This window comes from Sebastes fasciatus, chromosome 2 (assembly GCF_043250625.1).
Source record: "Sebastes fasciatus isolate fSebFas1 chromosome 2, fSebFas1.pri, whole genome shotgun sequence".
In the NCBI taxonomy this organism is placed as follows: Eukaryota; Metazoa; Chordata; class Actinopteri; order Perciformes; family Sebastidae; genus Sebastes; species Sebastes fasciatus.
In genome coordinates, this window is record NC_133796.1 from 5,709,492 (window position 1) to 5,724,523 (window position 15,032).

A 15,032-nucleotide genomic window follows, 5' to 3' on the forward strand; every position below is an offset into this window, starting at 1 on the left:
TTTTTGTATTAATTCCCTTATTTATTTACTCCTGTTGAATTTTCCCTTTTATTTATTTCAAAAATAGAATAAAAAAAATACATAAATAAATAAAGGGGAAATTAAACAAATTGATATATATATAAATTATATATATATATATTTATATATTAATATATATATATAATAATATATTATATATATATTATATATATATTATAAATATATATATTGTATATATAAACTAAACACCTGTGGCAGTAATCTATTACTTAATATCAACGCTAACCCTACTGACACAGATTTTGGTCAAAATAAAATGTGCAGTCTTTGCTCAAAAGAGCAAGTCACATCCCAGAAAGAAGTCTATTGTGATAAAAATGTCTTTGCGGTCTGTAGTGGAAGATGTTTTCCACATACAGCCAAATATAGGTCCATATTGACGGTATAAGTAATGAATTAAAATGAAGATAAACCGTCTCTAGTTGACAGATCAGTGGTCCCCTGTGAGCTGATAAAACCCTTTCAACACATTAAATGCACTTAGAAATGCATTTTCATGGAATTAGCAAAAATCATCTACAACATTTTGACCTAAAAGTGATTAAACATCTCTGAAAAATAAAGAATAATACATTCTCTCAGTCTGGGTTGAGGGGTTAAATCTGGGGTAGTTTAATATATGTACAGCAGGGGGCAGGATTTGACACGTCGATGAGTGTAGTAGACTGTACATGTGACTGCACATTTCAGTCCACAGCACATTTTTTCAAATTGGCATCCAGTCGCTCCCACATTTTGCAGTTTGACAAATACAAAACAAAATATTATTCAGTCTTTGTGCTTGAATAGTTAAAGGAGTTGCAGCTTTAGGGAAAATGCTGAATGAATTGATACGGTTAAAGGGACTATTTGTAAGAATAAGAAATTGCTTGTTAACAGCTGTGGCCGTTAAGTCAACGAAAGTCAGCATCCTGTTGCTCGCGCTTGTGCTCGCTAGACATGAACGAGCATCGCTCAAAACAGTGAGGCGACACACATCAGCTAAAAGCACAATATCACTCTATAATTCAGCTGCTTGGCAGTAATGTTAGCTGACCAGACGGAGGTCTCTCCATGAATCAATGCTGATCCTAGTGTTGGCTTTTCCTGCCTCAGCCTCCCGACCGCGGTCGGAGGGAACAGGGGAGACGCCGGAGTTTTGGTCGGAGACGATAACGTTTCTCTCTGCGGAGCCCCGTCACTTCACAAGACATGGGAAACCTCTGTTGGTCTGGAGGAGCTGCAGCATTTATTTCTGCACAAACGTCCACTAGATATTCTCAGAGCTAAACTAACTCTTCTGCAGTGTGTAGTGTGCGCGCATGCACGTGAGAGGTGGAGCGAGCTGAGCGAGAACGAGCGCGGTGTGTGAGTGAAGGCAGACAGGCAGAGGAGCAGAGTACAGCAGAGACTCCGGTCCTGGAGACCAAAGCTACGGTCTGCCCTGTGTCTTCTGACCACGGCCAACACTGTTTTGCAAGACGGGCTTCACTAGGTAGAACTTTGCGGTTTTGGTGCTTCCGTGAAGTTTGTGTTGGAGTCTTGTCTGACCCGCAATGATTTATACGTCTAAGAAGTTACAAACAGTCCCTTTAACTGAATTATCATTATTTGATGAATCAGAATGTCAATGAGATAATTTCTTTGTTTTCATCTTCAGATAAAAACAGGAAACATAAACAATACTAGCATGTTTTATGACACTCAGGAAGTGTCATAATTTTATGTATGTATAACTTTCTCGATAGTTAATTTCTTTCCTTGAAGGTTAATCACAGCTCTTGTTTTCATTCCCAGAGTTCATCTCAGTCTTTAAATCTCCGCCAACATCAGGGGGGTGGGAGTTTCTCCACCACTTTATCAGCCGTCAGGTTGAACTGGCAGGCTCTCAGGGCTTCTATCAGCTCCTCTGCTCGGGCCTCGGCTCCTCGACTCTTCTTCCACTCTTTCAGCATCTCCTTCGTCGTTTCATCCTGTTCGGTGGGATGCCTCTTGGAGATGGACTCCAGCTTGACATCGTTCAAACCCAGTTTGCGGCCCAGTTTACGCCAATCCCTTGTTCCCAGCCTCCCAGCGATCACGTCTGTGGCAATGTTCAGTTTGTCTGACAGAAAGGGAGGAGACATTGATGATAATATTCTACCTACTGGTCTGGGGAAGGTGTTGGAATATCTGCATTTTATGTTTTAAAAAAAGATTTGTTTCCCAAATTAGGAAATCTAGTCCAGTAGGTAGATTCAGCAGCTACTGGGACAATCAGGAACATTAAATTGGCTAATTTAGGCAAAAGGCCCGTCCAATGTCCAACAAATTTTGCTCTCAAAGTGCTCCAGATTGTAGCATTTCACTTTAAATTGTTTAACATTTTCTTCTGGGGGAGCATGACCCCGGACTAGAGGATCTGAGGTGCAACCACCAACCCCCCCACTTCAAAACCCATTCCAGCACCGCTGGTCCCAGCCCTAATAAAAACATCTGATGACTGATAACAAGTAGAACATAAATACAAGTTACCTACATAAAAAATGTATTTATAGCTCAGGAGGTTTTTGAGTAATGACATCAAAACTAAAACATGTTTCTCACACATTTGACCCCGGTCTCCCCTACCTCACACTTCAGCCTCCAAAACTAGATTAAGGCTTAAAGACTGTTGTATAAAACTGCATGAGTTAGTTAGTTACTAGTATTGTTTTAGTATGTAGTCTAGTGGTAGTGGTAGTAGGCCTAATAGGCTAGTAGTGGTAGAAGTAACTTCCTTAAACACTTAACACCGCCCCTGTGTGTGTGCTTCATACCTCTCTCCTCCTGGTCCGGTTGGTTGTTGTCTGTAAATCCAGACTGACTATAATCGTTTAACTTGTTGGAGAGGTCAAGTCGGTTGATCTCTGAGAGGAGTCCGGACAGATAGTCAATGTTGTCGGCTCCCAGATGGCTTCTCTCCGTCAGGACCTGGAACAGTCCTGTCCCGCTGGTGATGTCCTCCAGGATTTTCTTACCGAGGTCCCGACACAGAAACTTGAGGTCTTCCAGCTCCTTGGGTGACAGCTGGTTAGAAATCTCCAGCAGAACGCTGTTAAACAGTTTAGAGCTCATGTTTACTATACAAGTTCACACCGAGACAAACGGTCAGTCTGAACTAGGAAACCTTTCACTTTTACTTTCACTTCAGCGTCTCTGTTGAGTTTGCAGTTTAACTCCTTCACAGGTTCCGGGGAAATTCCTCAAGATGGGTCTGAGTGAGCTGATACTTTAAACTGGTCACGTCTTGTTCAGTTCCTACCTGCGTTCAGTCACACCTGGATGACGTACATATACCTGCCAACCTTGAGACCTTAAAAATAAGGAGGATTTCTAATTTCTATAAAAAGGGCATAGTTTACAAATATTTGACATTGAACATTTTCACCTTCTCCTACTTGCCCACTGCCTAGACAAAATAACGTATAAAAACATATCTACACAGGGAATGATGATTCAAAATTAAGTAGTAAAAAAATATATATATATAAAAAATAATGATAAAAAAGTAATAAAAAAGCCATCTAGCACAAAATTAATAACATAAAACATACATACAGATTAATTAACATTTTGCATAGGAAAATATGCAGTACATATACATGCTTTGAAATATAAACAAATTTGTACAATATATAAAAATACAATAAAAAAAATAATAAATAATTAATTAATTAATTAATAAAAAAATAAATCAATTAATATTGTTTCCTGAGAATTAACTGTAGGCATATTTATCATAAAAATGCTGTTGCAGTGTACTTAATAACTTTGTTAACTTTTTCTTTTTTAATAACTTTTTTTAATAACTAATAAAAACGTTGTTATTTTTATTCTTTAAAGTCACCAGAGTGCAAAGTCTCATCGAGCGCTCTACACACTAGAATATAGTGTTAATAACTTGTGGTAAATCCACATCCACAAATTTCTTTTTATTACAAAGCATATATTTGTAACTTTTCCTATGCAAAATATGAATTAATTAATCTTTATGTATGTTTTATGTTATTATTTTCATTTTTTGGGGCTTTTTTGGCTTTTTTTCTAGATTTATTTTAAAAAAGAACTTTATATATATATATATATGTTTAATTCAATTTGTTTGGTTTCCCCTTTATTTATTTATGTATTTTTTGTAATTAATTTTTGAAATAAATAAAAGGGAAAATTAAACAGAAGAGATAGATAGATAATAACTTTATAGATCCCGAGGGAAATTCAAGAAGAGTAAATAAATAAGGGAATTAATAAAAATAAATACTTAAATAAAAAAGCTAATTAAAACAGAAATCAATAAATTTATGTCCCATTTTATCAATCAATTAAATAATGGCTACATTTATTCTTAATATTATTTTTGCTGCATTTAATGACATTTATTTATTGAATCATTTATTTATTAATTATTTTTTTATTTAGGTTCCGTCCTCCATACAAATTTGCAATTAATAATTAAACCAAAATAAAGTAAAAAGCAGGGATTTTTTCAATAGCAGTTCATCTCTCATTTATTTGCAGTTAGTTTAAACAAAAACAAAATAAAGACTCAAAATATCAGAGACGGACAAACCGGTTATACATGCATATACACTCACACACAAAATGTGCTTTGACATACATTATTATAGATATTAGCATGTCACAACTTGTTTTATTGATGCTGTAAATACAACATGGCGACAGAAGGACATCTCATGAGGGACATTGGGGGGGGTCTTCACATGTGACATCACGTTATAACTAACACAGGCGGCTCCGCAGCCCTGTGGCAGTAATCTATTACTTAATATCAACGCTAACCCTACTGACACACAAAGTATTAGATTTTGGTCAAAATAAAATGTGCAGTCTTTGCTCAAAAGAGCAAGTCACATCCCCGAAAGAAGTCTATTGTGATAAAAATGTCTTTGCGGTCTGTAGTGGAAGATGTTTTCCACATACAGCCAAATATAGGTCCATATTGACTGTTTCTACATTAAGTAATGAATTAAAATGAAGATAAACCGTCTCTAGTTGACAGATCAGTGGTCCCCTGTGGGCTGATAAAACCCTTTTAACACATTAAATGCACTTAGAAATGCATTTTCATGGAATTAGCAAAAATCATCTACAACATTTTGACCTAAAAGTGATTAAACATCACTGAAAAATAAAGAATAATACATTCTCTCAGTCTGGGTTGAGGGGTTAAATCTGGGGTAGTTTAATATATGTACAGCAGGGGGCAGGATTTGACACGTCGATGAGTGTAGTAGACTGTACATGTGACTGCACATTTCAGTCAACAGCACATTTCTTCAAATTGGCATCCAGTCGCTCCCACATTTTGCAGTTTGACAAATACAAAACAAAATATTATTCAGTCTTTGTGCTTGGATAGTTAAAGGAGTTGCAGCTTTAGGGAAAATGCCGAATGAATTGATACGGTTAATATAAGGCAAGATAATAATATAGAAAGAGTGTTTCCTGGTTTCGACTGCATCCCCTTTGTATGAAAACTATTAAATAGTAGATCGTTTAGGGGATCCCTGGGGCAGCTGGGAGGATATAAGGCAGGGTAAGAGAGTCACTGTGGTGCCCTTGAGCAAGACGCTGGCGCTGCTTTTCAGGGTCGTCAAGAAGAAGCTGAAAACTCCCACTTTAAAAAAACAAAAACAAACGCAGAATCATTGCTATCCTTTTCTTCCAAGATTTCTGACATTGTATGCACATACTTATACCACTACACTTTAAACATGAGTACATTACGCTCCATTTTCAGTGCACAACCTTAAATCTATCAGCACACCTGTGGCGTACTCGACTCATCAAAACCCTCTAACGATATGCAAATGGATTTTACGGTTTTAATCAGTGAAACGAAACACATTTACTCGTCATCTTCTGGGCTCTTTAAAAGCTGCATTTAAGCCAACATTTCCCCATCGGTGGTTCAAAAGTGATGAATTTGGTCTGAAGGAACTCTGTAAGGTGACATCAGTAAACGTCAGTAAGCTTTATAGATGATCCACTAAATGAACAAGTGAGGCTAAAAGATTAAATGCTGGACTCTCTTCCTGTGAACAGAGTTTGTTTGCAGTTATTTAAACTTGCATTAACTGATTTATTGTGGACACTGGGGGGCAGCAGACACAAGCTGAGAACACAACATGGACATGTCAGCACTTTTTAAAGGGTAACTTCGGTATTTTTCAACCCATTTCACCATGTTTTTGTGTCTAACTGACTAATAGGGGCAACATTTTTTAAAATTGGTCCAGTATTGAGCAAAAACGCTGCAGATGGCAGCCGCTAAGTGAGCTGTAATGTAACCATATCGGGCAATTCTGCATGGTCGTCCACTAAAAGTGCTTGTTTTACCACTGACAGGCTCAGATTAATATAAGTGTCTGACAACATCTAAATATTTAACCATGACATTGAAAATCTTTTAGATAACACTAAGCTACGCTGTTTGTACTCCAACACAACAAAGTCTGACAACACCGGACCTCCTTTCTCCAACTCTCACTCATGTTTCCACAGTTGTCTTCCGATGACAAGTCACATGACACAATAACAAACAGACTGGATCAAGCGAAATAGAAAAAGGTTTATTTCTCTGTTCCATAATGTTGTCCGACACTTATAATAACAATCTGAGCCTGTCAGTGGCAAAAAAAAGCCAGCAGACACAGAGCAACATTCATTTGGAGTCCTGTTGATTATAGCAGCTAACTATTAAAAATATATTAATAACGATAGACCACATTACTATGTGTAGTGTAAAAGGTGTTGCTTGTAGTGACAAACCCACAGAGTCAGATTCTGCAGCTCTTCTCAGCTCTACGGGGCATTTTTTTAGCGTCCTGCAGCCCATTGTTTTGGTTTAACAGCCCGCAAACTTGTCGACTGCATCAACCTTGTTTCCAGCAGCAGGTCGATGATTTCTCTGATAAACCTACTGTACACGACCAAACAGCAGACAGATAAAGTTATCAGTTAGCTTAGAACAAGTTAATCAAAACCAGAGAAAATGTCAGTAAAAGGACAGTAAAAACTTGACTGGGTGGCAGAGACACTCAAAATGATTCCTAATGGTGCTCTGTGTTGGATGCATACTTGCCAACCCTCCCGATTGTGTCACAATTCTCCCGTTTTTCTACCAATTTTCACATCTTTTTTTTCTTTTTCGTTATCACAACTTGTTTCTGGCACTGTACAGAGCGTATAAGCTTTACTGTTTCCACCCAGACGACAATACAGCTACACCAAATGTCGTTTCCAGGCGGAAGAGAGCTGTTTGCTGCACGACAAGTTTGAACCAAAGTTGGGCTTTGCACGACGCAGCGAAAAGCCGTCGTGGCATGACGCAAGCCGCATTGGTGCCGTTGTCGCGTTGTGTCTTAAAGGACATTCAGTGAGTGAGAGATGGAGAGAGAAATGGAGAGAACTAAGAAAAAGAAATACTCAAGCAGGAGCAAAAACTAAATACAAAATGACGATTATTTTGGTATTTTCATTCTTTAAAAGTCACCAGAATATGCAGGAAACTCCTGCTTTCGTTTTGAAATCCTCCCTTTTTTAAGGTCTCATGGATGGCAAGTATGTGGATGTGTGAATAATAGTTTGCTAATGTTAGTTTTATATGTCAGTGTTGTGTTTTCAGCTTCTTCTGCTGCCCCCAAGTGGCCAAAAAAAAATATCAGCTTTAAGAAACACTTAATTATTTTCATTTTGACCTCATGTGTGTAAAACATTTCTCTCTTTACCAGAGTTTGGTCAGCGTTAACATGACATACAGGAAGTATCTACAGTTCAGCATCTCAGCGCGGCGAGACGGAGCATGACATCACTTTGTGTTTGTGCTGTAAAATCTTACCAAATTGCAGCTTTTTGGAAGTTCCAGTTCATTGGAATGGATAATAACTGTGACTTGTGCTTCCAGGAATAATAATGCCACCGAGCACTGTTAGGCAGTTTGTTCATATTCAAAAAGTTCAAAAACAAATGAGCAAAAATAATGCTCGAGAGAGAGAATAGTACAAATCAACAGGCCGCTTCACGCAGAAGGTCTTCCAAAAAACCTCGCTGCACATCCCCGACAACCAAAGCACATGTGCTTGACCATGTTGCATATTCAAAAAGTACATCAAGAAATTCCTGCAGTTGTATGAAATTGTGCAAAAAAAGAAGAAAAAAAGGCCTATTTGAGCTTTTATACATTGATGGCAGGAGGGAGGATCTCCGTTTGTACCGGTGAGAAATCAGGAGGAAATTCTTCTCAGCGGGACCATTTGGACGGAGGCAGTCTTCAATACAAAAAGCTGCATTCAAGTCCCGTGGGAGAGAGGGAGGCGGGTATGAACATACTGCTCAAAAATATGATTCATATTAGGTTGCAGGTGGAGTTTGGCACTGTTTTCTCAGACTCCCTGAATGATGACATCATCCCAGAGTCAAGTGAATCTAATGGCTTGTTCCCTTCAAAGACAGTACATCCAATAAATAATATTTTGTGATCCTGAATCCTGTGAGTGTTGTCTAACTAGTTGCTGGATTTATTGGTTAATGGACTGACAGTGTCTGTAAAATCTTAACATGGGAGAAGTGTTAAAAAGAGGCCCTAAGGTGAAGGAATTCTGATGTCTCGGTCCAACAACGTAACAACATGAACGCAGCAAAAAGCTTCGCTGATTATGAAGAAGTGATCATGTGTTAATGTGATAACTTTTAACAGCTCGCTTTAAGCAGCCGGTTAACTCCTTTACAGTTTGTATTCAGGCGCTGTGTTCCCTCGTTGCTGCTTGCGCTCATTTTCCCAGCCCACCGCGTGCGAGACGGACGACCGCGAGCGGGGCTGTCGCGGGCTCTGATTGGCCGACGACGGGGTGGTGCAGTTGTCCAGGTTGTGGTTGTCCCGTGCCGCGAGCCTTTTGCCCTGCTCCTCCTTCATGAAGAGCTCCACCATGAGGATCTTCTCCTTGTGCATCTGGAGGCTGATGTCCTTGGGGATGTCTGGGATCAGCCAGTCCACAAAGTCGCTCATCAGCATCACCACGTTCTGCACGGGACCGAGGGAACAGAGAAGCAGATTGAGAGCACCTCAGACATGAACATCTCATTGAAGGCATGAACCACAGATTTTATATCCTAGTAACATTAAAGCAAGACTATATAACTTTTAACCATAACCATGCTTGTTTTTATTTTGAGACTAAATTAGGGCAGTCAAAGTTAATGCATTCATTCGTCAGCTCATTCTAAGCTAACGAAAACAAAACAATTCTTAATTTCAGGTCATTTAAACACTAATGAAAACATACTTTTGAATATTATTTGGGCTGTCAAAGTTAACTCGATAACGCATTAATGCAAATTTGTTTAAACGCCACTAATTTCTTTAAAGCATTAACGCAACTTGCGATTTCTAGGTTGTAGCAGGCTTGTAAGAGGATGATTGTGTTGTTTCTTCTCAGACACTCCATTTCCAGCAACAAAACTAATTGATTATTGATTTATAACATTTTTAGGTTAGCAGCAAAAGCACTGAAAGCACTGGACTTGATAACGGTAGCTAGCCTAGCTTCCTGTTTTGAACTAGCTATCTATGTAAGGTAGTCAAGCTTCCAAATATATACTGTAAGTCAAGAATCAATAAAAAAAGGTATTATATTTACATTTTGACTATAGCTTTTTTTTTCATATTTACTGCGATTCTATGCAGTAAATAAATACTACGATGGCGTATTAGAGCCACTGTAGGTAAAAAAACAAAACAATTACAGAGCCGGGTGAGGGGAGTAATATTCCGAAAATTAAAGTTGTAAATTAATGAAAAAAACCTCAGATATTCTCTGAGATTAGAGGGGCACAATTATGAGAAAAAGCTCACAAATTTGCAATATTATAAAGTCCGAAATTTACAAAAAAAATAAATCAGAAAAATAGTGGAGTGTAAAACCGTGGTATTATGGCAACGATGGCCTCTAATACGTCGTAGTACAACCCATTCCTGTCAGAAAAATTAATGGATTAACTCCCAACAGACACAGTATGATTTAAGATTTCTGTTAATTATTTGGTATCCCATAATAATAAAAACACAATTAGTGTCTTATAATTATGACTTTAAATGCAATACTGTTTTTTACCTACAGAGCCAAACCGTTGAAATACAATTTCTTTTTCATTTTTATTTTTAAATTGTGATCAAGATATATACTGAGCAGGACATTTTACAGTGTAAAAATCAACTTGTCAGTGCTCTGTAGTGGACAAACTGTGAAAACGTTGCATGGCATTTCTGTACTGATTTATCGGTCTACTTCTAATTGTAATGATGATGTCATAATTTTTTCCTTACAATAGTCATGAGATTGATTTTTGTATTTAATTTAGGGCTGTCAATCGATTAAAATAGTTAATTGCAATTAATTGCAAACTTATCGGTCAATAATCTTATAAATTATTTTAATTGTATCTGTTCAAAATGTACCTTAAAGGGAGATTTTCTAAGTATTTAATACTCTTATCAACATGGGAGTGGACAAATATGCTACTTTATGTATATATTTATTATTGGGAATCAATGCACAACACAACATTTTGCGTAGGTTTGGAGCGTTATTTAACCTCCTTCTCGACTAGTATGGCATGGTTGATATCATAGATGGATTCCTTATGTTTTCTAGTTTCGCATGATGCCAGTATCTTCACTCTAGCTTTAAAACTGAGCCCGATACAAACCTCTAAAAGATTGATTATGTTAATACATTAAAGAAATTAGTGGCGTTAAATCGAATTTGCGCTAACGTGTTATCTTTGAATTCATTATAAAAAATGTATTCAATTATTCCTTTTCCTGGCAGGAATGGGCTTCCATACAACCTTTATACAATCAGTGAGGTACGTTTTTGCCTCCAGAGGAGCTCAGCATCAAAGTAGGCTTGTAGGGGTAATACTCAAATCTGTTAATAGGACTGATAAAAAAAATAAAAGCAGGTGGAAGATTTATTTGAATATCTTGTTTGGAGAATAATATGAAATCAATCAAATCAGGGAACTCATCGGAGCAGAAGCAGCCTGTTGTTCTCAAACACTTCATCACATACAAGTCAACAGAGACTCCTTCATTACAATGAATTACCTCCTATTTCCCCGAAGGGGCCATAGCACTCATCAAATATGAATGACTTGTTTGCACGTTTGCTTGCTTGCTTTGCCCACATAAAATATGAATGGCAAAAGTGAGCGACACGCCTTTTTGAAAGCATGTCGAGACATACGGTACGTGTGCTTCGAGATAATGTGTGTTGTTTCAAACCTGAAAGACGACAACGAAGGCGAGGCGGGCGGCCAGAACGGCCCAGAACTCCTTAGAGAGTTCATACGGCGTGTTGGATGAGGGAGGCTCTCTGTAGTCCTTATACCTGGAGACACAAAGACACGTTTTAAAAAGATTTCATTTGATGCTTTACAAATTGACATTTCATCAAGATCATCGATATTACAAAAGGTAAAAATACAGATACTGTAGAATACACGAGATATGACTCTATGACAGACGGTAATGTAATTGTTTGGAAGGTTTGGCGTTAGACTGATATATTTTAAATATATAAATTATTGTCCCAACACTGTTTGGAAAAGGACGGGCACTTTCCAGGAATACTTTGCCAGAAATACTTGGCAGGTGACTGGATGAACCATCTGTCGATCAAACTCTTGTCAAAGCCGGTTGGGAGGATAGTCACTTGAGTTCGGCTTCAAAAGAAGTCAATCCCTGTAGACCCCCTTGTGTTAAAATGCCCAACTTTACAGCAGAAATAAACATGTTTATTAACAACATATAATTAAGTAATTTTCAATAGATTTTGAGGTAAATATTAGGGTAATTTGGCAGTAATTCCAAAGAAATTTCAAATACGCTACTTGCTAATTATCACCTAATTACCATGAAATTTGCGAACCTGCCAAGCATTACCACTAATTTTATTGTGAGGAATGTGTGCCATACTCATGTGTGACTGTATTTTTATTGTATTTTATTTTCTTTCTTTTTTAAAAAAATATATTTTTATTGCAAACTACTTATGAATTATACAGCCACAAAATTTCCAATATATATTAGCAATTTTTTTGTATTTTATACACCCAGTGGTACAAACAGAACAGAACAGAAGGAATAAGAGAGATAAATGAATAAATCGATTTTATTTTTGCCACAAAATGGATTGTGTTTTATTTTATTTGTTTCTTTTTTCTTTCTTTTTTTCCAAAAAAACTAAACAAAAAATAAATAAATTGATAATTGAGAAAAAAATACAAGCACAATACACACATACACGTGTATGTGTATATTGTATTTTATTTTCACGTTTATTTTGTTTATGTCTAATTGTTGACTGCAAAATTTTGCCCCTTTAATCCTTTTTTTCAGTTATTTATTTTTATTTATTTATGTGGATTTCTTTTATTATTATTATTATTATTATTATTATTATTATTTTTTTTATTTTTTTTGTATTTATACAAGTTGTGTGTTGTTCTAATCAGGAATAGTTCTTACATGTATGCATAATGTGTTAAACGTATAAAATTAATAAACATATGTTTACAAACAAAAAAGAAGAAGTGAAGCCTCACCTGCATATGTGTACCGGGTAGCCCAGGACCATGGGATTGCGAGGGTCCGTGCCCTTCTGGAAGTCACTGACATTGAAGTAAGACAGAGTGTGGTTGACGAAGCCGTGCATGGAGCCGTCGGGGCTGTACATGTACTGGTAGACCAGCCGTGGGATGAAGTCAGAGGTGAAGGAGATGACGAAGGCCTGGGAGGACAGAGAACGGCTCATCTGCTTACTGTCGTCATGAAATCAAAAGACCAGGTTACGCTAGGACTCCTTCCTGGTTGCTTCATTTACAGAAGAAAAGAACTCAAGGACAACTTGTACAGCGGCTGTAAAGATATGAGACTTACATTAACAATGACTGCTACCTTGCTGAGGCCTCTCAAGAGGTTGTACCAGATACCTGCAGAAAGACAGAGGAACGGTCATTAAAACAATATTCACATGCCTGTATGTACGTTGAAACTTATCAGAGGTAGTTTAATTTATAATACCCACACAGACTGAGGTGGTTTTTCGATGTAGCTGAAAACATTTTAGAGAATATATTTATTTCAGTCGGGGTGGTTGGACACTCACCAATGTCTTTGGCTTTGGCCGCAATCGGCCTGCGCAGCTCCATAACAAACTTCTTGGCGTCCAGGCGAATCTCGATGATGTTATTCAGCAGAGCGAAGAGCGGAGCCAGAGGGAAGGAGGCCACGAAGAGAGTCACCATCCCAAACTGGATGACTAAAAGACACAGACGAGAGGAGAAATTAGCAGAAGTCACTGGATGGAAGAAGGGAAAACAGACCGTGGGCACTACTGGACACACACACAGTTCAGTAGTGGAATGCTAAGACTGTGATCCACCAAGTTTGGGTGAAATGTGTGATGCCATAAAGCTGCTTGAGTGCTCCATTAACCATCCGTTACAGCTTTTCTGTTGGAAAAGATGGATGGAGTATAGCTACTGTAGAGCTCCACTGAAGAGATGTGCAGCTTGGAGCTCTGAGAGCTGCAGCAGAGGAGGAAATCTCAGTTCAGTTAGAGCTGTATTCATTATTTCGTTTGGTCTCTCTTGAGCAACAGAACACACTAGAAAATACGACATCTGACAGTTTATCATCTCCAGCTGTTACGTTTGCAGTGACAGTTGCCTATTTACGCATCTGGCCGGCACAGAGCAACATTATGATTAGAAATCTCCAGCAGCCAGATATTTCTATCATAATGATGGTTTTATAGCTTATGAGGTTGTTCAGGCTCTGGAGAGGCAATCAAGAGAAAAAAAAATAGTTACTACAGAGAGAGGGAGAGTGATTTTGAATTAGTTATCTCGGCACGTTAATGGCCTCTGGCATCAATGAGGATTTCTCATTAAACTGTTATTAATGTAATCTTTCATCATTAAATGACTTTGTGTTGCCAGGTCCTACAACATTTGATAATTGGGCTTCATTATATTAGCTAACCTGTGCTTGGTTTTCCTGTTGAGTCGTCTGCAGAGTTGGTGATAATTATCTCCGCCAGGTGTGTTTGGTCGTGTGTGTGCATCTGTCTGTCTGTCCACGGCTAATCTCACATACTCCTGGAACAATCAGCCTAATCTCGTGGTTTGTATTCATTCAATCAAACATTACAACAGTGCTCGTTGCAGACACACCTGGCGGAGATCTGCAATCTACTGAATGCACTTTTCTAGTTGCCTGTGGGTTCGTCGCTATGAGCAATTCCTTTCACATTACACGCAGTCCTCTGATCCATGACATATTCAAATGCTGTACATACATGCATTTTGTTGCTGAAGTCAATCAATACTCATCAGTTTAAAAGGTTAAATGATAAATATGCTAGTGTACTATATGTCACACAGGCACCAAATAGTTTTTTACACCTGACTGACCTGAGCAACAATCACTACAATCAATGCTGAGAGAAGAGGGTGTAGGCATGGCTTTGTCATTGTTGATCCTGTCATTCATTTGTGTGGCTGGCCTACCTTACACACCTTACACTTCTTTGTGTAATGTACAGCGTGCACTGAAACTTACAGTTAAAAACATGAATGGGATTTATGCACTGCTGGTCACAGCTAAACATGGCATGTGAGGTAGAAACCTTTCTTTTAAATGGTGAATATTGAACTAGGACATGAAGAAATGGGAGTGTTGAGCTTGAAGCAGCTTTAATCCTCTCTCAATAGTATCAGTATAAGCTTCCGCCAGCCTTTATGTTCTCCTTCCCTCATGGGATGTAGCCTACGGCTTAAGAATATAGATCCAAAAAGAGCAATTACACAACCGCTATAGCCAGGAGCTCTGACCGGCCAAATGAAAAGCACTTTAATCTACTTATATCTTCATTTAACACACATATACAGGCAAGCAAGACATG

At 38.0% G+C, this 15,032-nt stretch overlaps 2 protein-coding genes across 4 annotated transcripts in view; both read right to left on the bottom strand.

The window, feature by feature from the left end:
• Positions 1-630: 630 nt before the first annotated feature.
• Positions 631-8,037, bottom strand: LOC141782968 (FAS-associated death domain protein-like). The gene is made up of 3 exons (XM_074659823.1): positions 7,904-8,037; positions 2,820-3,094; positions 631-2,125 (listed from the first exon to the last, which is right to left on the bottom strand). Exons 1-3 carry the CDS (start codon positions 8,008-8,010, stop codon positions 1,851-1,853), a joined length of 657 nt encoding a protein of 218 aa, XP_074515924.1. The 5' UTR covers positions 8,011-8,037; the 3' UTR covers positions 631-1,850.
• The window catches only part of LOC141782756 (anoctamin-1-like), a 79,036-nt gene continuing 68,527 nt past the window's right edge, over positions 4,524-15,032 (bottom strand). For all 3 annotated transcript variants that reach the window (XM_074659453.1, XM_074659444.1, XM_074659463.1), the window contains 5 exons: positions 13,233-13,385; positions 13,004-13,056; positions 12,670-12,854; positions 11,348-11,453; positions 4,524-9,085 (listed from right to left, as the gene is read on the bottom strand). In XM_074659453.1, the coding sequence (XP_074515554.1) occupies positions 8,789-9,085; positions 11,348-11,453; positions 12,670-12,854; positions 13,004-13,056; positions 13,233-13,385 (794 nt within the window). In that variant the 3' untranslated portion in view covers positions 4,524-8,788. The remainder of the gene's footprint in view (positions 9,086-11,347; positions 11,454-12,669; positions 12,855-13,003; positions 13,057-13,232; positions 13,386-15,032) is intronic.

Bases quoted from the DNA above. Each gene is read 5' to 3' on its own strand.
- LOC141782968 (XM_074659823.1), bottom strand. From the start codon at position 8,010: ATGAACAAACTGCCTAACAGTGCTCGGTGGCATTATTATTCCTGGAAG. The intron at 3,095-7,903 runs GTAAGATTTTAC...ACTGTTTAACAG, and splicing joins TTCCAAAAAGCTGCAATTTG to CGTTCTGCTGGAGATTTCTA. The intron at 2,126-2,819 runs GTATGAAGCACA...CCTTTCTGTCAG, and splicing joins ACCGGACCAGGAGGAGAGAG to ACAAACTGAACATTGCCACA.